This window comes from Anser anser (genome assembly GCF_964211835.1).
Source record: "Anser anser genome assembly, chromosome: 12".
NCBI lineage: Eukaryota > Metazoa > Chordata > Aves > Anseriformes > Anatidae > Anser > Anser anser.
The window spans coordinates 5,626,446-5,648,950 of NC_139733.1; the positions used below are offsets into that span (position 1 = coordinate 5,626,446).

Genomic DNA, 22,505 nt, shown 5'->3' on the forward strand with positions numbered 1-22,505 from the left:
ATGGAGGCGGCCCCGGAGGCGGCCGGCGTGGTGCGGCTGCGGCACTGCGGCGCCGCCATCTTCTGTCGCCGGCCGCCGCCGCTCTGCCCCGCCTGCGGCCGCCCCCTGCGCGGCGCCGGCCTGGCCGCGGCCCCCGTGCGCCTCCCCTGCCCCTTCCGCCACGGGCACCGGCAGCGCCGAGCCCTCGTCCTGCGGCCCTCCGCCGGCACCTTCCTCGGGTACGGGGCGCGGGGCTCGGGCCGGGCCGGACGGCGGCACCCGCACGGCTCGGAGGGTCCCGGGCCCCGCTTCTCGTCTGGGGCCGGGCGGCGGGAGCAGCAGGCCCTGCTCCGGGGGAGGGCACGTCTGCCTGCGCGGCCGCGCTCAGCCCCAAACGCTGTTTCTCTTTCAGAGGATACGACGGGAAATCTGATCTTCACGTTGGAATAACCAACACCACCGGTAAAATGTAGTTTGTAGCTGCCTTACAAACCGCTGCCCCGCTCCTCTATGCCCAGTGCAACTCTGCACCCCTCTGTCTAAGGTAATCGGAACGGCCTGAGGGTCATGTCGAAGCCACCTCGACCACCGTAACACCTCGTACCTGGTAGAAAGGCAGGCTGCAACACCCACACAGCTGATGCCTTGCTGTGGAAGGGTGCAAAGCTTCCTTGTGCACACCACAGGAATGGGAAGTGGGAGCTTAGCTGTGGACTGCAAGAGTATCACACAAAGATCAGGAAATCCAAATCCAAGAATTTATCCTGCCTTCCAGCAGTGAGCACAGAGCTTCAAACTGAAGCCACGTACCACTCCCAGGTCCACCTAAATGCTGAGGAGTTACAGAGGGATTGACAGGTGACCCGTATTCCTGACACGGAAATACAAAGCTAGGCAGCCTATTTAAAAAACAAAACAAAAACAAGTCACCCAAATGAAAACACTTTCAGGAAATCTTGACAAACATATTTTTGCTAATTCCAAAATCATCCCTAATAAAAAAAAAAGCCATATTAACAATCGTGACAGGTTCTCAGAGCAGCTCATTGTGCAATATCTCATTTGAGATGTTTATTTAATAGAAAAATAGTTTAATTACAAGGTTTCAAAAAAGAAACATGTCTGTCCTTAAGTTGTTTTCATTATCAAAAGCTCCAAAATCACATTGTGAAAAATAAGAACAGTTGTTTGATAAACGTAAACACTGCATTTTCTACTCCGTAGCCATAGAAGGCCACTGTTGGGAAGCTATGATCTTAACTAGTAACAAAGAATGGCATTAAGGAAAATTACTTTTCAAAATCACTGAAAAGTACATGAGAATCCATTTTCTCCGGTGCTACCTGATTATCTGTTGCTCTTTGTTTTCAGGAGTGGTGTATAACTACGACGAAGAAGGCATTCACAGAGATGAAACTGGATGGGAACAGTGCATTAGTATCCCACTAGTACAGCCAGATATGTTTGAGCTTCTTCAGCAGTGGGATAAGCTCCTAGAGGAATTTTCTGTGGGAGAGGCCTGGCTTCCTCACAGGTAGGTTGTTTAAAAGGTGAATGTAATAAGAGTACTTAGTCTGGGATGATAAATTAAGCTATTCCATTTTGGAAGTATGATGTTTTTGTGGTTCATTCAGCTCCTTCACAACAAACATTGCTAACAATCTAGTCTAAACTCTTTCAGGTTGTCTTGAAACCCGGTGGCCTTGCTAAACTGCAAGTGCTTTTAAATAGCTGGACTATGAAAGTGCTAAAATAAGAGAACGTTTTAGGGGACTTTTCAGCAACAAAATAATCTTGCGTGAAAAGGAACACTTCACTGGAACATTACCTTTAAAGAGTATACTGCTGGGTACAGGAGTACAAAAATTCAGGTGCAATTCTATAATAATTTCTTCTAGGGTTCAACAGTTTTAGAGGTATTTAGATATGAAGGCTGAAATCATGACTACACTGATGGGATTCTTGCCCAGATCTTACCTTCAGATGACTTCTTTGCTGACAGTGGTCAGAAATGGGAAAAATAATGAGGCTTTTTTCTAGCTCTTCCAGCAGGTTGGTAACATTGCTTTGGATAGTTACATACAGAAAGACTTCCACAAATTTTGAATTGAACCAGCATGTTCCATCCAGAATGTTCAGTTCTTTTTGCAGCTTTCCTTCAAGTTAATGCCTGATGACGGTGTTGCAAGTTAGGCAGCCCAGCAAAAACATTCACTGCTGCATCACCAAGCCTGTTGGTGACAAAGCAGCTGCTGTCCCAGAAATCACCAGTCCTTGAGCTGTTCGTTGATAATGGTACATTTAACAAGCAGCCTGTCAGAGCAGAGTTCTGTGAAGTGTTTCAGTTAATGGAAGTAGATGTCATCTTGCGTAAAAACAACAAATCAAAAGCAGGTTATAGCAATTCTGTGTGTGTTTGACTATAAGTTTTCAGAGATAATGTATTATCTCCCTAATAACAGGAGATGAAAGAATTTGACCTAGAATAGTTTTTTTAAAATACCTACAGAACACAAATCCTATTGGCTTTATGATTATCTTTGACACTTCTACATTTCCCAGTGCTTTAATGTTATTACTAAAATTAACTTGAGGTCAAAAAAGCAATGGCAGAAGGTGGGTAGATGCATGCATCTCTTCCACAAGCTTTTATTCTGTTTTCCCCATGTGCCACCTCCTGGCAAAGCGACCTAATTCAACACTGAGCTGAAGTGAATCCAGCATTTTTGCTATGTAAATTTTCCATTGTTTTGCACTGCAGTAATGGTCCCTCTCGAAATTCCTCCTCTTTTTTTTTTTTTGACAACTATTTTGGTAAACAGCACTGTAGCAAATTCTTGCTTACTACATGGGATCTCGTATGTCACTTCAAATAAGTACCCTTAACAAACCAGAAGAGCTTTGGAGGAAACAGCAATCCTGAACTGGGCTCAGGGTTGATTTTGATAGCAATAGTCCTCAGAACTTGCAAAAAGATCTCGTAAATTCCCAGGGCTGACATGCAAGGCTTGCAGAAGATTCCCTGTGGCAACACAAACCATGGAGCCACTGACAGTATGAGACTAGGAATGAGTCACAGGGCTAGGAAGAACAACGGAGAAGTGACACGGGATGAGGCAGTTACAGAACAAGCTTGAGAAGTAGGCAGATGGCAGACAGGAGACTGACCATCAAATACAGTTACACAGGGCCAACAGAAAAAGCAGCACTATGCAGGGAGGGAAAGGAGTAAGTTACTCAAATTGTTACTGGCCAACATGAAACATTTGGCAGAATCTGAAAAAACATTCTGACAGTGAAAAATAAAGGTGTCGTGCTCCTAGCTTTGGGTAGTGGAAAAAAGGAAAAAAAAAGATCAGGACATTTTAAATGGCTACTCTATTCAGGTAGTATTTCTGTTCTTTCACACTTGGTACAAATGCTTGCAAATGGGAGTTTGACTGGCACTCTGTACAGCATGGCAACAGTATCAATAATATGTTAGTGATAGAGTCTGCTTGATTTTAAGTAAGCTTCCAAGTTAATGCCACACTGAAAGAAGCATGTATGATGGCACAGGATGTTACTGCTGCAGGAAGAACTTTTCATGGTAACAGAGTAACAACACAGGGAAAAGCAAAGATTAACAAAGTAAAAGTAAAGTTCATTATAAAAAATAAAAACTCCTTATTTTGAAGTCTGCAGCGTTTGTTTTTGATTTTATGCTCACAATTTCTAGTATCCCTGCCTGGAAAGCACAATTTGCAATTAATAGAATATATTTAAGCACCAGCAATGAAAGCAAACGGCAACAGATCTTGGAGAATACATGCTTCTTTATGTCACTCACTAAAATATGCCTTCATGCATGGTGATTAAACAATTAGTGCTAACTCTTATTAATGAGATATTTTTCCTAGGTATGAAGAACATGACCACAATTGCTACACATATGCACTAGCATTCATTAACAGTATACTGACTGCACAAGGAAAGCAGCAAATGAGTAAAAGTGAATTTACAGAGAAATTTGTGATCCCACAGACAAAGAATGCTTCTAAATATATTACCCTGCATCAGGAGCTAACTACTAAAGATTTCTACATTGTACCCCTTCCTGATCGAGAAAACCAGTGTGGAAATTGACAAGTTGTGACATTAAAACACCTACAAAATACAACATTAAAAGGAAGCCTTAAGACTCCAAATCTCAGGGTTTAAGATATATGAACTGCTTGGTGTATTTAAAAACACAACTTTATGTATGTTAACCTGCATATTATGGAAGGATCATGAAACTAAATTTGTGTATTTTGAATGAAATAACATGCACATGATGTACATGCTACAGAAAATTTCTATGGAAACTGGATATGGAAAAAATGTTTTCCTTTTTACATTCACTATACACTGTGTTCTGCCAAGAGGCTTAATATCAGAAATCGTAACTGCTGGGTAATCAAGGGTTTTAACAAGTGAACTGTTGTAACTTAAGCTGTATCAAACCAAATCATCACTTTTCCTCAGCTGTCACATTTGTTTACAGATGTTTTGTTTACAAAAGGAATTTATACTTGCCTGCTGCTCAAGTCTAAAGTCCATGACAACGCAAAGTCATTTTCCTTTACTTCAATTACTAATAAATATAACAAGTAAATCCAGCCTCCTTGTCTGACATATTTCTTTTCCAATTCTTTGCATTTTGCACACTTATTCCTCACACCAAGACAGATGCGTAGAATTAGAAGATAATCATATAGTGTCATGTCTGTGCTGAGCAACAAACTCAGAATTTATCTCAGAGGTAAAACTTGAGAATTTACCAAAAAGAAATTTAGGTTTAAAAGAAGAGATCTTCCAACAGCACTTCTATATATTGTAGATTATAGAGAAATGTATACTGAGGATGAAATTCTACTGTTCATAATTTGGCACACTTTATTTACACATATTCTAGTTTAAGACAAGTATTCTGTCTTTTTCCTTCTACTAGTTTCTGCAAAATAAGCTAGTTTGGGTCTAGATTTGTGTCCTATCTGCTCAAAGATGGAGAAGTAATCATAAAAGATTGTGATTTTGCCCATATCTAGTTTATAATTTTGTATGCACAAACTGCATTAACCCTGCCCCTCCACAACACTGTCTAGCTGCAAAGACCATGGTTTCCCACCCCCCATATTCTTTCACTTCTTGCTAAGTTCTAAATTTTAGTTCCTTTAAAAGCATATTCAAAACCACAACAAAATAGAGACAAACAGTTTGAAACACAAAATTGTGCTACTGTTAAGAGATTTACCCAGCAACCTCTAGAGCAAGTCAGAATTCTTCAGTTAAGATTTAGCTTACAAAAAGAAATTACAATAAGTTATTTCTGAGTAAGTCAGAATCCATACTTCATTTAAGAACTGTATTTTAACTGTTAAAATATAAATACATGGGAAGTATCAGTGCCCTGGTAGAACTATCTGAGTTATTTGGTACAGTAGTACTGAAACATGAAGCATAGTTATCTGCAGCTAGAACTAAAACACCATGCCACATACAGTGAACACATACATAGATGTTCAGCTTGAAAAAGCTATTACGCAATTAACATTTTCATTTTATGTCTTTCCATTAAGTGAAAACAAACACTAGATCTTCCACTAAGTTGCATATCATTCCCTGCATTCATGGCATGTCTTTACAATTTAAACTCCTCAGTAAACAAGATTGTGGTTTCGTGTTTGGTGGGAACAGACAGAGCTGACAGAATTCTTACCAGCCCTGGGAATTTCACTGGGAACAGGAATTAACCCCCTCTTTTATAGTGAACAAAAGCAGCACAAGGAAAATTCAAACCCACCATCATTGTCAGTAACTATAGTGTATCCTTACCATTGCAGCAAAATGTTTTCTCTCGCAGCATAGGAAAAAAGAATAAAAATGTTTCACAGTGCTGTGAAGCAGGGAAGCCTACTGTTCAGAGACTAAGATGGAGCTCAGATGCCTGCCTGAATCTATAGGAGCAATACTCAAACTCCAGTTTAAGTCGATACTTAAACCACTACTGCTGGCTGTACTTGAAGGAGCTGAATCCTTTTATTTCTTTTTCATGGTTGTGGGATTTTTTTTTTTTTAAATGTGTCTTCTCAGTAGCAGACGCCCTGTTTAGGAACCCGCAAGTTAGAAACTCATGGGCACCCAGTGTAGCATGGCAGAACTGCTCAGCAGTATCCTATGCCTCACTCCATACAAAAAGCAGTCTCCCAGTCCATAGCTTATAAGGTAAGCCAGGATGAGCAAAGCAACTAGTACACTGTGACAAATTCTACAGATGCATTGTAGTTTCTGAATTAAAGAAAAAAGTAATGATGAAATTGGAACCTGTACTTGCCAAGCTAGAGAGACTGACTTCCTCTCTACAGCTCAGAGAATCTTCACTATTTTGGGCACAGTAACCCATCTTCAGCACAAGTAAAGGACACTGACGTGTGGTTTGGGCATCTTGCTTTCAAGGAACAAGTTTACTTTCTCAAGGCAAAGGAAACCAGAGCTGAATGGGCAACTTAAATGTGTTCTTGCACAGAGCAGAGCCAGGAGATATCACCTGCTATGTTTTAAATGGGTGATCCATACTGATCTTTGATGTTACGAGATTTGGTTCTTACTTTCAGTAAGGAATCTTCTGCTACAAATCTCAATTACAGTAAGACATCTTACCCAAACAAGGAAAGGCATCCCTGCACTTCCTACTGCCTAACACCTAAAATTGCTGTTAGGTGCTTAGACTCCAGAATTAATTTAAATCCTTACACATTCTGGGAAGAATTCATCAATTCTGAGCATTGCTTGTGAAAATAAGCATTTTAGTTGGGACCACTGAATTCCAGGGTCTAGCCACCTAAGAGCCTGGATTGGTATTACATTCCAAAGACCTACAACGCTCAAATACTGCAACAACCAAGTCTCTTCCCAAATCTAAGTTTGTACAACTTCATCAAGTCTATCATATCAGGTCAGTTTCCAGTGGAAGATGAATGGTACCACAGGTATCTCAAATCCTAAGCCTCCAACTGAATCATTAAGCCAAGCCTTCCTCCCAGCAATATTAACATGGATTTAGTTCAACTGGGGGAGAAAAAAAAGGTATTTCAAGGTTGAGGGGCATAGGGTTTGGTTTTTGTCATTGTGCACGCCTACTGTTTATTGTTGTGTTCTGATGTTGAGAGTGGGAAGAGAGAGAGGTAAGCCAAGAAAACCTGACTGACTAAGGTGAACATGGCAACCACCAGAAAATATTCAGACAACAATCACTTGACATCATCTTTCCAATGGCAAAAGAATTTTAGAGAGAACTTGTGAATAAATGCCAATTTAGAAAAAAAGCACAGCAAAGGAAAAGAGCAACAGGCAAAAGCCCAATCAAAAGAAAAGCCAACAAGGGACACCATGTCTCCATAGCATTTATAAGACTTGCATCATTTTAGGCCGGAGATTTTCATGGTCATGTAAGTATAGAAGACAAAGTGCTGCCTAGTTTAAAGACAGAAAGGTTATCTGACTCACTGTAATTGCTGCTGTTTTCTTTTTTTAAACTTTCCCTTTCAAGCTTAAATCTTTTTTTCTGAAAAAAAAAAACTATGTCCCTGTGTGAACCACAGAACTAAGTGAGCCTTACAACTCCCCAGTTCAACTTTGAAGAATCTGTGAGGTATTATCAGAAAACCATTTGATTCCTCATTGCTTAGGCTTTCAGTCAGAGATTTGTGTTTTGGACTTCAGTGCCTCTGCAAGCCATACTGCCTATTCAGCACTAATGCCTGAATCTGTCAGAGTATTAAAAATACCATTACTAATCACTACAGTCTAGTCACTGTTCAAAATAATACATTTTATAAACAATTTACAATTTATAAATTACAAGGAAACAGCATAGTAGTTTGACTTGGGACACAGCTTTAATTCCTCCCCTTCATATGCATTAGTAGAGTTCAGTCACATTATTTTTCAATGCAACATTCTCTCCACTAAATAGGATATGCCTCAATTTTAGACAACATTTATACACACCAACTGAATGTTGGTGGGGACTGTTCTGAGGCAATGGTTCATTGTGAGATCAGGTTAAAAAATGGCAATGTATTAAAAAAGTAAGTTCTTCCTTTGCATTCAGTTAAAGGTCATCTTGCTCACTACGTTCACGGGAAGACACCCAACGAGTTACAATAAGTTCCTGAAATAAAAAACAACAATACCTATTATGGTAATGAAAAGGGAAAAAAAATGCTAAAAATCAGTGAGAGATTGTGATTAAGCCTTAGCAGATTGACATATATTATGCAACTGCTGAAAAACTTCAACAGATGACTATATTTGTTCCTGAAGTGAGTTCCTTTCATGTTTCTCTCCGTTTTTAAACATCCATAAACCTCAGTCTCCATAGTTATATTTTCTCATGCAAATGCTTCACAGTAGCAGTAACATACAGATTTAGACTGGAAGACCTAAAGTGTTTAAATGGCAAGTCATACACTTCTCTTGCCTTGGGGTACAAAGGGATCTAGCTATTTTATTGCAGTTATTCATGCAAAACCAAAGCATGCTAAAAAGCAAGCAGCAGTTCAAGGGGGCTCTTATGATAAGTCATTAGCTGTCCAGCTGCCCCAAGGCTAAACTACCCAGGCAAAGGAGAGAATTACTCACCTGAACCTTAATTCTTTTCAAACATTCTGGTGTGGACATCTCTTTTTCAGTCATATCAGACGGTCTAATCAAATAGCATAACATAAGTTCCTGTTGGTAAACAAAATGCAAGAATTTCATCTGATTTCTTTCTACACAAGTTTTAGATTAATTAGAAATGCAGATACCAAGTTTCCTACAAGACATCTTCTGCAAACCAAGAGCTGTACAATTTGGATACCTCATTTTCCTTACCAAAGCATAATACTGTTATGAAATAAACTAGAATTGTAACACAACACCTGAGCAGCATGACTATGAGAATAAAAGCATTATGCTTAAGGCTCTGTCACAGAAGAATCTTTGGGAAACTTTAAATTCTACAGCTGAAAAGGAAAACCTGATAGATGGACACGAGTTTAAAATTGGAACTGATAAGCAGGAAAGAAGTGTCCCTCACGTCTTTCTAACTGTTCTTCATGCAACATTTAAAATTCCTACAGGGGACAGAACTTTAATAAGCTTTTTCCAGAAGTTTGGATATTGACAAATGAAGCTTGTTTGCCTACTAGCAACTCAACATGTTCTTCTGCAGATTACAATCAAAAGGATTCACTTTCCGGCCTCACTCCTACCTCTCTATTCTCTGGAACTAAATTGTATACTCGTCATTTCAAAGCTATTTTAAAATGGGTAGCTCACACAATTACCTTAGAAGCATTAACAGTTGTTCTGTTCAAGCCAGACAAGGAATTCCAGCTGAATGGTCTGCGAAGAGAACCTTCAAAAGTGTCATCCACTAATTCGGCAATGACAGAGTAACTGGAGAACAAAGCAGATGGGACAATTCACAGAAAGAAAATCACTGTTTTAGGAAGATCGTGTATCTTAAGAATAGAGCCTAAAAATCTGTGTTAAGCAATATGCCAGCATGCAGTAAGCAAGCTCTGAAACTTAAGTCTGTTATAAGCTAGAGGAGAAAAGATGAAATTGTGAATACACTGACTGGCACTTTGCCTCCTCACCCTTCTGCCAGTACTTGGAGCTATTCTCTTATGAATGCCAATCTGACACTTAAAATCAATTTACTACTTAGGAGTTCAACCTGACTAGCTAAGGAATAAAGATATTAATCATCCCTTAAAAGTTTGGGGGGGGGGGGGTTGAGGGTCAAATCTCCAACCAAATTACATGTTATTCATACTATATATTTTTAAAAGTCATTATTACTAAATCAAATTACATTCATCATATGAGTGTGAAATACGCTCACTGAAACTTTTGACTTTAAACATCTTACTAGTGTCACAAGAATTCAATAAAATTGTGTGATTTAGTACCTCTGCTAAATGAACACATCTGACAAAGTATTTTGGGTGAAGAGTATGTGCTTAATCAGTGAAGATACTAAAATAGTGAGAGAAATTTTCTAATTTAAAACTAAGAAGTTCATAAAAAACATCAGCTTCAAACCTTGCATGATAGAAGGGGGGTCCTTTTCGATATAGCACTGAAAAGGAATAGAAACACCAGAGTTAGATAATCAAAGTTTCTTTCTGAGTTTTGTATCTGGGTCCATAAATATTTTCAGATGCTTCATAAAATTTAATTACACAAGACACAACTTCAACACTTTTGAATTCAGAGTTAAGTTGTCCCAGAAAGCGAAGGGGGAGGGAAGAGAGACAAAAAATATGGGAGCAGCAGACAGGATAGTGGCAGGTAGAAAAAAAACAACAACAACAAAAAAACAAAACAAAAAAACAGAGCCAAAAGACAGTTAGCAATTGCAATGGAGAAAAAGAATTTAGGACGGAATTTTTCTGCAACAGACTCATGCTTTTAACACCGTCTTTGCAATAGAAGTTAAGCCACTGGAATACAAGTGGAAGATCACTAAGTCAGTGAATTTCTGTTCAAAGTAGGCATTTTCCACAAGTTTTAGGAGAGGCAAAAGACAAGTTCTTAAACACTGCCACAGTTCCGTCTGTAGACCCACTAGAATTTCCTTCTCTATGTTCACATACAGACAAGACTCATTGAAGTTGGACTGTGGTTAACTGAGCTAAATGGTTACATTTCCTGTCTCCCCTTTGTCATGAGCTTGTAAGAGGTGACTATCTAGCACAGGCTTTCTTATATGGCTGGCTAGCTTAGATCTCATCAGGAAAAGCATGAGCAGCACCTCATTCCAGTGGCAATCGTGATTTGCAAATTATCCATTATGCACAATCTTAGCAATACCAACTCGAAGAAGCTACTGCCAAAGAACAAGATGCTAGAGGAGCTCAAGAGTGGGCCGAACACTTGCCAGCGTTAAACTATCCACTTTGTTTGACACAAATCCAAAAGCAGCGATATGCTGACCACCACATTCTGGCCAGAACACCAATGAATGATGACCACACTAATATAAATTTCACATATAGGTGATCAATACCAAAACCCTATCCATAGCCCTGGGTATTACGAACAAGGAAGCTGAATTCAGCCAAACCTATACACTAATCTAGAGGACTAGCTCAGCACAATCTTGACATACTTGTTCTTCAGTTACTCGGTAAGGGATTATGGACATTGCTAACTATTTTAATGATAAAATAAATGTTTCCTGCAATCCTATGTTAATTCTTGATTTCATTATGCAAAATAAAAGGCCTTTCAAGCTATCTCTTCAGCTACTGAATATGTGATGTTATGTTTCATTCACATCCTAACTGTATTGCTAATCTATAGCCTAGCCAAAGATGTCTTTTGCCAACTACAAGCAGCAAAGCCTTCTCCAGTCATGCAGCTCCTCATTGTTGAATTTATTTTTGGAACCAAAGTCTTGCACTGGCTGTCACATCTGAAAGGAAGTCAGTCGCAAAATATTCTATTTTTTAAAGGAAGCTACTCACAGAGATCAGTTCCATACTTCAGTCCAACTTTGGGGACCCAGCCCTTACTGCGGAAGTAATGATATGCCATGTAAGTAGTTTTAAAATTGGGCTTCACTTCACTGAAAAATTCCCATAGCTTCAAAATTGTTAAGGGCTCCTGTAAGTCAAGCGAACACATTAACACAACTATATTAATATTATAGCACATAGAGAATACCGTGTATAGTACAGCATAACAGCAAAATGTCAGATATCACAGTCGCACTGCAAAGAGAAAGAACTTCAGGCAATAAAATGTGAAATCCCTAAGTACAAGACAGAAACCTGTAGTTTCCATTTAGTTTTTTAATCATTTCATGATCACTCCCATAAGGCTCTTGTTTAAAAGGAAATCTGATAAATCTTAAACTAGAAGAATAGGTTGCAATTATTTTGTCCTTATGTTAGCAGTAGTTTGATATATTTATAAACTAATGCTTAAAACGCCACAGAATTTTCTTGTTTCAGGAAAGAAAGAATATTCACCATATTATTCCTCCCATGCTTCCTTTCCCTATATTTAATGCATAAATTACAACAAGAAAAACTTTCTCTCCAGAAAGACCCTGCTTAGATACATTTGTCTTGGTAGACGTAACATTTTCAGACCAATATTTTAAAAACAGAAATATAATTATTCGTAATAAAATTTTCCCAATAACTGTGCCTTCTCCTCTTTTGGAATTAACAGCATACAATTCTGCCATAATCAGTAAAAAATTTCAGTCCAAAACAGTTCAAAACTAATGGCATCCCCATTAATTCAAGGTTAGTCTCATCTCTTACCTCACCATAATAAATAGTTAAACATCCCAGAGCATACACCAAGAAAAAAGCCTGAAAAAATAAACAGAGTAAATTTTAACTGGTATCTAGACTCTTCCTGTAGTTTATATTTCACACAACAACAAAGGCTCATGTTCATTTTATACAAGAATCCTAATGTCGTCAGACAAACAAGTTGCCTGAAATTTTCATTTGAGCTTTCTCTTTACAACCTTTAAATTTCATCTAATACAAAACTACAAAAAAAATCTATGCACGCACTGTAGACTCCTGAAGGCACTGTATTAAAGTAACATGTGAATATATTTAGTAGTAGCACAACAGAAACAGGATTTATATAAATATTATACTCCTTGTATTTCTACACTTAACTCCTGTAACTGGTCTCTTTGATGTCAGCAGGAGAAGCAAATGGGATTGGACCCTGCTTTTTTTTTTTTTAAACAAACATTTCCTGTAATTACTGCAGGTTCTTCAAAAATTAGTTTAATGACCAAAACATTCCAAATATTTAGGAGACACAGGAGAACCCTGTACTTCAGGGACAGATATTAAATTACAATGTAATATATATCAATGCTTACTTTTGGTGGTTAAAACATACACTACAACTTATTTATCTGAAACATACCTCTTCCAAGCTGAGTTGTAAATATTCCAAAATCCTAAATGGATTTCTTCTACATACCAGTTTTTCCTTCTTGACAAGCTACAACAAAAATTTAGTATATTACTAAAACTTTAAACTGGAAAAAACACCATATTCTTAAATTAGCAGTGATTATATGATTTCTCTGAACAAACAGGACACTCTTTAGCCTTACATTTTCTTGCTCATGAGCAGAGTCACCTTCAGGACATAAGCCATATTCTTCTTCCTCTTGCACCAATACATATTCTGGAGCACATTCTTTTGACTTGACCATCTCACAAGATTTTTGTTCAGTGCTCTCCTTAGCCTTGCAGTTGCAATGCATGCAAAAAACATGCTTCTGGCAAGACACTTCAGCTGTCTCTTTCAAGTCAGCGGGCTTCTGTTCTTCAGGGCCAAATGCAGCCACAGGATCCAAAACTGGACCTCCTTCCAAACAGGCCTTCTGGTGGCCTTCATTATGGCACTCAGGACTTACAGCTACTACACTTCCAGTGTCTGCAGAAGAATGTCTGGAAAGCTCTGTATTTTCTGTATTTGGGCCCGTGCTGTTGCAACTGTCACCAGTTTGCTCAGCTCCCTCCTTTTCCAGAAGTGGAAGCTCAAGAGGCTTCGTGTAATTTTCAAGAATTTCAGTAATGGAGCAGTCAGCAAGTCCTTGTTCTTGCAAAATACTTTTAGCCCACTGAACACGACACTGGTACCTAGTAAACAAGTAAAATAAATGAAGAGTTCTAGAGCATTACAACCGCTAATTAATACCCTAAAAAAAAAGCATATTAAAAAAAAATGACAAAGGAAGGCTCAACACGGTTCACAAAACAAATCTGAACATGCGTCCCAATAACCGCCCCATGAAACACGAGAGGGCACTCCACTCCTCAGAAAACTTCAGACAAGAAGGAACACCCAAGATTTTGCTACTTTCTTTGGCTTTGTTTTGACTTTTAAAATTTCTGTGGCAACGAACAGGGCTACAGAATGCTACACGAGAGCTATGCATGGAGAACTACTCTGATACAGTTTCAAGAAGCAGAAACTTCAAGCAAAACCTCAGTTTCCCCCAAGCAAGCCTTAAGTACTAATTCCCTGAAAAAACATCTTGGTATCAGAGTTCACATTTTTAAAATCTGCAACAAAGAACTTAAATATAGAGCTCTTAAATACTTCATCTGTTACACAGCTAACCACTGAGAACAGTTATCTTCAAACATGATTTTAACTACCTTTGAAAAATCTTTAACCAAATTCCTCTCATCTCTCAGTGATTTATTAGCTGAAAAGTGTATATATGAGTTACAGTTTCTAATAATTACCATAATCCCAGATGTTAGGTGTTAATTCTCAACTTGAAGATAGCATTACTATCCAGTTTAAGACATTAATCTCTCTGTGAAAGTTACAGGTAGCTGAGCACAGTTGTCCTTAACCAAACCCAGACAATTATGGTACAACATGCTTTACTTCTCAAAACAAAACTCTAACACAGCAATTACAGACCAGGTAATGCTGAACTGCAAAGGCAATTAAACACAAATTTCATGTGTCAACAAAAGCACCAGTCCTCCCTGAAGTCTCATAATAAAGCCATATAATTCAGTGCCGTACTTTGTTACAAAAAAAGACTCCTCTTTGTTCAATGACTTAATTACCATATAATTGGCACTTCCCAATCTACTGAGACAGACACAGTGCACCTTCTGCACCAATGCAATGATACTTTCACTAATGCTCAGCTCTATCTGCTAACACATTAAGCAGTCACAAAGTAGACTCATAAGCATGGCAAGTGTTTCTGCAAGTAGTAGTAATTGTAGTAGTAGTAATGTTGCCACTACGATTTTACCTAAAGTTGAAGACTGAAGAAGTTGAACTTTAAATTTTATAGTATTTTTCCCCTGTCATCATAGAATAAAAGCAAACACAGTAACTAGTATGCACGCTATGATTAGATCATATATTATTTAAGCAGAACAAAATAAAAGTGGTCCCACACTGTTTTGCTATATGTACAAACTGTCAATGCCTATGGGAAAAAGGTAAAGCATTTATGTAATATAAAAATTCAAGAGCTGCTTCAGCTCTATATTAATTCACTAAGGAACTGGAAAAGATTTTAAAGTCAGCCCCAGAAATTTCCTTCTCCTCCTCAGCTGAGGAACAAGTTTGCTATGCTTGCTACTATGAATTAATTACCACGTTACTATGCATGCACTCAGTCTTGGCTTCTATTTAGCATTTAATATATATAAGCTTACATGAAAAAACAAACTATCACCTAATCTATTTCATTTTTTTCAAATGTAATTTATAACTGAAATACAACGGAAAGAAATAGAAGTCATCAGCATTTATATAACCAACAACCTGAAAACCAATAAGATAAAACACTGAATAGAAACTCCTACCTTCTACATATGACTTTATTCTTGTAAAGAATATAAGTTGACTTACTTTTTTGATGTAATTATAGGCATGTTTACATTAGCACCTGTATTAAGAAAAATCATAGATAGCTTCATCAACATTAAAAAGTTTTCATGTGATTTTGATCATTGAGATAATCCACAGCCTAATAGTTTTCAATTATTAGTGCATTTTCAGTACTCTGTGTCATTTCGGTCCTACCTGTATTAAGGACACACAAGAACTTGAAAGGTGCAGAGGTAATGAAGATGAAACTGTCTGCACAAGATAACTAAATACACTATTTTTCTCCAGCCTTTAAAAAGACAATTCTGCGAGGATATTATAAAATCCAGTAAGGTCTGTGTAGACGTAGTTGTCATGGAACAGATGGATAAAGCATAACAGTCATTCTCTAAGGAACCAAGAGCACACCAGATATAATTAGCAACCAGTAGATATATAATTTTCACATATCCTTGCCTTATGATTTCACGGACGCTAAAAACTGCACATTAAAACCTAGAAAAACTGGACAGTTATGGGAAGACACGTACAAGGAATACACCTTTGCTTAACAGAGTTCCAAAACAAATCAGTGGAGGTTAGAAGAATGTGCCAGGGAGATATCAACATATGTATTTTTCCTCAGAATCTTGTACTGGCCATCATCAGAGACAAGATATGGGAATAGATGGAACTTTGATCTGGCACAACAGAGAGACTCTGTTTCTGCGTGCTGTTTTTACATGTATATCTTCAACAAGTGAAGATAAATCAAAAGTATTATTAGTTAGTGAATAAAGTACAAATGGGCACAATTTACCTTGCCATTTGGAAACCAGGAAAGGATTGGAAATGCTGTACACTGGTCGACTTCTCGAAAGAATACCTTTTCCGAAATAACCCTTCAAAGATAAGCAAAAAAACTTTATTTTATCAGACAAAAATGAACCTCTTTTCAAGTGACAGAATATTTACTGCCCTCATCTGCTGAAAAAAAGTAATTGAAATCTTAAGCATTTAATCTTAACCTAAAGCTCTTTGTTTAGCTTCTGATAACTAGCCTGATAGCACAGCCTCTTGTACCAGTTTGGTGAAGGGCTGCATTCACAGTTGGTCTGCACTGATCTGTTGTCTCTGTTTTAGTAAGCTTCATTGAAACAGGGACTACATTTTTTTTCCACCTTTGTACAGTGCCTAACACAGACCAGTCTTAATTTGGGATTAGGCCTCTAGAAGTTGGATCAAAGCAGATTTAATGGGAAAGCGTAACGCATGCACAGTACTCTTGCACTCAAAATTTTAACCAGGGGAGTTTTGGGTCTTTTTCCTCAATTTCAAATATTTGTCAGATGACGTCTCTAAGCAGACTGTTGAAAGCAGATGCAGGAGAAAGCACCTAGTGCTGTGACAACGCATAACAGAAAACAAAGAGATGGATAAAACTACTGCTTAAGAATGGTGATGAAATGGTACTCAGACATAAAGGGCTCATAGCTCATATTACTCAAGAAGTAACTTCAATAAACTCTGAGCTTAAAAGAATTTTACAAGCATTTATAACACATCAATATTCCAACTTTCTGAGCTTTAAAAACAAGAAAAGGCTTCTGCAAGGCTGCATAAGTGTTGAAAAGATAAATAAACGTAACAGACATGAACTTTTGTTTGTTTTTGCTCATGTCACTTCATTCCAGTATTTATTTGCTGGGTTAAGGATGAAATACTTTCTGTATTTGTTACAGAACACATGCTTTGTACATATTTCTGGAGAGGAGGGAGATATGGAGGGTTAACGGAGGCTAACAGGGCAGGGAAGCATGAGGCAGGCAGATTTTAAATAAACATTATGCTCTACCTGTGTTTACACACTAAAAGTACTGTGCAAAAGTTGTACACCACCTTGTTATAGAGCTGTTCTATGTCCTCGGGGTTCCTCACAATAACATTGTTGTTCATAATTTCAGCCTGGCATATTCTGAAATCCTTCCCACCTACATCCACGGGAAAGGGGGATTCATACGACTCAAACACTCTTCTTTTCCTTCTTGGGGGACGGAAAACTGCTTCTGCCATTTCCTAATATTAATGTTTCCTCCTAAAAAAGTGGAAACAAAACATATTTAAGAGTGAAAGTTCACCCATTTTTACGTTACCCGCCACGCCGCCCACGCCCTCCACAGACAGCGCCCGGCCCGGCCCGGCCCCGCCCGGCGCGAGGTGCTGGGGGCCGGGGCGGGGAACGAGGTGCCCGCGTTGCCCCGGCCCGGCCCTCAGCGGCCCCGCCGCCCGCCCGTCGCCACGGCGGCCGCCCGCACCCTCCGCAGCACGGGGAGGCCGCGCACGCTGGCGGGCGCCGTCAGGCAGCGCCCCGAGCCCCCGCCCCGCAGGAGGCTGCGCCTGCGCGCGGGGCCCTGCGCGGCAGCTGGGGGGGAAAATGGCCTCCGCGGGCTGAGGGGAGCAGGCCCCGAGACCCCGCGCCGCAGCCGTTCGGTGGTGGCTGCTGCCGGCCTGGGTGCTGCCGTAGTGCCCGCAGGCTGCCCGACAGCCCGCGCTGGCGGTTCAATAAAGTGAAAAAGTCAGCGTTTTGCGTGGAACGCCCGTTCTGAAATGAGTGATGAGCTTCATAATGAGGGGCAGCTGAGATACATGGGTGGGTGGAACTTTATAACTGTGGGAGGTGAGGGAAAAAGATCGTTTTCAGCTTGAAGCGGTTGGTTTTGGCTCTGTTACAAACCCTTGACTTTGCCGTGACTCATGGTGGCTGCCTAGGATAATGCAATGCTACTTGCACAATTTAACAGAGGTGATTGTGCAGCTTATTACCAGCGTCGAATTGAGGAGGAAATGGTAGTGTAATTAAAAAAAAAAAAAAAAAAAAAAGGTACCTGAATAAAACGCAAAGCATTTTCGGTAGGTAGCAAGAAGCAAACATCCCTTTTCGTGTTTTTGATGAAATCGACACCAGTTTAGGCCTCATCAAATTCACAATCATACACGCAGTTACAGCGCAACTACAGTTTCTTGCTCAGAGGTTAGGTTGTGAGGTACTGCTGTCAAAGAAAGGACCAAGACATTTTGGTCTGTGTGGGACAGACTCTCAGAAGGGAAGTCCATCTGATTTTCAGTGGGGAGATCAGTGAATGTACTGATGAAAAGTTGTAAAATCACATCATTAGGGTGAGGTATTTCATCTTTTATTCCTGTTCTACAGACAGACTCACGAGGCACAGAGAGGGGAGTCACGGTTATAAGGCCACACAAGAAATGTAGAGCAAAACATGAGAATACCAAGCAAGTATTCTTAGTTATTTCCTATGCAGATCTACTTTACATACCACCTGATGAGCGCTCATTTATCTTGAACATTGATTCACATACAAAGCGTTGAGGGTAAACCTCAGAGGACCCTGTTATATTCTTGTCTCCAAAGTACATGGCAATGCTCTGATAATTTCAGGTTCATTCTTAGAACTTCACCTTTAAAATACCTGTGAGCTAAAGTATTCTAGGTAACAACATGAAAATAAGCAAATATCAAAGATATCACTTGGTTTCAAAATTCCTTGCAAATTTGTCAAATCAAATCAGTTTTAAATGTAAGTAGAGAGTATCTAGGATAGATGTCTATATTCTCTCATTGTGCAGACATATTACAATGAGACGTACATTACAGTGAGAAGTAGACAAAACATCAAAAAACTATAGGTCAGTTGCTTTCCTCCACATCTCATTATCTTCATATAGCCTTGAGAGGGAAACCACAGTATACGCCATTCGGTCAATTAACTAAATCACACTCATTTCTTCAACTGAATATGCAGAATACATATCTGTTCTCATTTTTTTTTTCTGATTATAAGTTCAGATTGTTCTTCAACCAGAATATTTGCTATCTGAAGGACAAGCTCTCTTTAAGATGAGTCATGACTATTTTTTTTTTTTAGAATATCAGTGATTGTACAGATGCTTTCACAAATGTCTGGATTTCTCTTTTTATGATGAGACAGCAATGACAAGGCAGCAGCTAGATGTCTAGGCAGTAGCTCTGAAAAGTGAACCCTGAGGATTATAGTCAATCACAAATTGGGAATGTGTCAGAAATGTCATATTGTTTTGAAAAAAGGTATTACACTGGCATTTATAAGCAGAAGTGTCACATCCAAGACAAGAAGTAACTCATGAATTCTTTTGCATGTGATGGAATCTCAGCTGAAGCGTGTCTAGTTAGAAGAACTGCTCATGTAGAGCAATTGGACAGAGTTGAGAAGAGAGTGATGAGAGTGATGTGAGGAAAGACTGAAATAACTCAGTCTAGAAAATGTAAATTTGACAAAATAGGCCGTTATAGAAGGCATGACCATTAGATTACATCACAAAATAATGTTATACCTAGGAGGGCAGGTCAACTGTCTTTACCTGGGAGGATAGGATTATTTCCATTGCTGGAAATTTTAATAGCAGGCTAGACAAACATATTTCAAGAACAGTTCAAGTAAAGTTGATCCTGCCTTGAAACAAGGGACTAAGAGGACTGAAGATCACTTTAATGGCAGTTTTCAGGATTTATCCTTTCAGGAGGTTTTCCAATCTCTTTGAAGTGCCACAGAAACTGCAGTACTCAATACTGCCCTACAGAGGCTGAAAGCCCATACCTTTTGTTAAATCATCTCTCAGATTTCCATTCCTGTTTTACAGTCTTTTGGCTCAGGAGTATCTTTGTGAGAATAGCCTATTTTGTGTTGTCTGTGGCTGATTCATTGCTTCTAATGCAGGGTACTCCATTACTTACTATTTCTTGATACTGAGCTTAATTATCCTTTATCAAATTAAGGTCCAAACCAACACCAGCTTTCTGAAAAGGCTGATATAACCCTCTTTTCCAAATTGTAATGAGAACAATCTGGTTGTAACCCTTCACTTCTAGACATACATTGCTTCAAACGTTAACACTCTTGCCCTTACTGTGCAGTTTTCAGCTGTCCATTGCCTGGCTCTGAATGTCCTGTTGTTCACATTGCCATGCCCATGATTTCCTGCCGAATCATCCTATCTGGGGACGCTAGTACCAGGTCATATGTGGCTGTCCCTCTGAACTAACAGTATTTCCTTCTAGGGGGAAGCTGCTAGCTTCTGTTGGTACAGAATTTCTTAGCCAGTGGTTGAGGAGTAGAACTGAAAAACAGTTACAATGGAAAGACAGGCACTCACTATCTGACTAATTAAACTCTCTGTGATGACAAATTTGGAAATATCCTTTAAAATCATAAGCATTTGCAATCATGTACTCTCAATGTTTTTGCAGGTTATTGTGTCCTTCCACAATAGCAGTCGTATTACAGTTTGCCTAGTATCATTAGATAAAACACATTCTATTCATACAAGAACTCATTTAATGTTATATTTACCAATATTTAACACCTAATATTAACTAATTTTCGTGCTGTGAAGATTCTACTGCCAGTAAAATTAAGTTGCCATATGCAGAAAATGCTGGAGAGTTTTGTTATCAAAGGTGGTTGTTTTCTGGATGTTTGGGGACTTATACAAGGGGCTGGGAAGTTAATTCCCAGTGCCATCTCAGCAGAAACATACAGGCTAGGTACTCCTTAAAGACGTATTTTACATTCTTAGGCTTATTAAAGGAAACAGAAATGTCAGTCTGTAAAAATATTTGCCTATGTAGCATTTTCTTGCATCTTCTCAAGGAAGTTAGTCATAAAATTGTAAAAGAATGAGATGTCCTAGTAGTGTCTTTTGTTAATTTTGGACTCCATACAACTCAAAAAAACATTTTTTTAAAGAGTCTTATGAAATTTAAGTCATGATTTGTCATTAGACTAATTTCTGTCTCTGGTTTCCACAGAATGTTCCTGTAAAGTTTTCGTATCCCATGCTAGCTGTAGTCCACAAGAAATGTTTTGACACTTGCTTTTAAATAAAGCCCATTTCTTTCTCACAAGGTGATTTGAACAGTAGTTGGAGGATGGGCTATAGTTATTTACATTAGCCAGTTCCAGTTTCCCCAGATCAACACAAATTCCCATGGAAATTCTAGTTACATTAACTTTGACAGAGATACGGGACTGTTTTTGGAAACTTTAAAAAAAAAAGAAAAAGAAAACCAACAAGGGAATACTTTTCATTTTTATTAATATGCAGTATCTTAATTTTGTTTATTAAAGAAATAAATTAAGGTTAGTTTCTGCTTAGTTTCAGACAGTTTTCACAGGAGACAAAAAAAAAAAAGAGAAGTCGGACAAATATTGGCCAAGCATCAGCCCAGTAAGAAATCCCATAATAGCAGAAATCCCGAGGTGGACAACAATAAAGTGAATAGCATGAGAAAGGAGAACACTAAAAATGAATATGTAGCTATCATACTTAATGGAAAATGATTTTGTATTCTCGGAGTTTAAACACACGTTGATGAGGAATTCTTACGGCACTGTTGGATCCAGCTGACATCCCATCCCGTCAGTGTGACCCGGGGGCTCTCTGCAGTCACTGCAGTGCACTTACAATGCAATGCATTTTGCAATTTTGTCCTCAGCTAGCTCTCAATGTGTATTACAAACTGTATGCATTTAAAAATGACGTAAACATTAATTTTCTCTGCATCACAGCTTTCAATACCCCCAAAGTTATTGCTTTTCTTCTCCCCATAGAAATTCATGCAGAAGGCCTGAGACTGCAATTTCAGGGGGATTTAAGGGCACTTACAACCTCTGATTTTCACCCATCCTTACAGCTCCATTATCAGATTTATTTACCTTTTGTTTGAGAAACATTTGTTCCTTCATGGGTCGTTAGTTTTTCTGCTCCATCAATCACCTAGGTAAGTTAAATGACGCACAGCTTCTATTTTGCCAAGTTCTGACTGCGTCACCTTCACTGCATGCAGCTGTGCTGTAGCCAGGCAGCAAAGGGTAAGGACAAAACTCCAGGCTCCTGCAAGACAGTCAGGAACAGGCCATTTCATTTTTATTTTTTTTTTTGGGGGGGGGGGGGGGGTATTTCCACTGGAAGGAAAACTGTAATAATTAGCTCTCTCCACTAGATGTCCATATTTCAGCAATTTTCAGTCACAACTTCAATGAATACAGTTGCTCTGT

General features: G+C 38.9%; 2 protein-coding genes across 2 annotated transcripts; one reads left to right on the forward strand and one right to left on the reverse strand.

Moving 5' to 3' along the window:
* MKRN2OS (MKRN2 opposite strand) lies at positions 1–4,618 on the forward strand (the record flags this gene model as incomplete). Its single annotated transcript, XM_083796458.1, has 4 exons — positions 1–218; positions 392–441; positions 1,351–1,513; positions 3,879–4,618. The coding sequence occupies 4 exons, from the start codon at positions 1–3 to the stop codon at positions 4,102–4,104; spliced, it is 657 nt and encodes a 218-aa protein (XP_083652584.1). The 3' UTR covers positions 4,105–4,618.
* Positions 4,619–7,878: 3,260 nt separating this feature from the next.
* On the reverse strand, positions 7,879–18,001 carry TSEN2 (tRNA splicing endonuclease subunit 2). Its single transcript, XM_083796443.1, has 12 exons — positions 17,709–18,001; positions 17,293–17,488; positions 16,214–16,295; positions 15,436–15,472; positions 13,154–13,685; positions 12,961–13,038; positions 12,330–12,380; positions 11,523–11,661; positions 10,096–10,132; positions 9,333–9,444; positions 8,644–8,733; positions 7,879–8,173 (listed from the first exon to the last, which is right to left on the reverse strand). Exons 2-12 carry the CDS (start codon positions 17,464–17,466, stop codon positions 8,114–8,116), a joined length of 1,392 nt encoding a protein of 463 aa, XP_083652569.1. The 5' UTR covers positions 17,467–17,488; positions 17,709–18,001; the 3' UTR covers positions 7,879–8,113.
* Between the last annotated feature and the right edge of the window lie 4,504 nt (positions 18,002–22,505).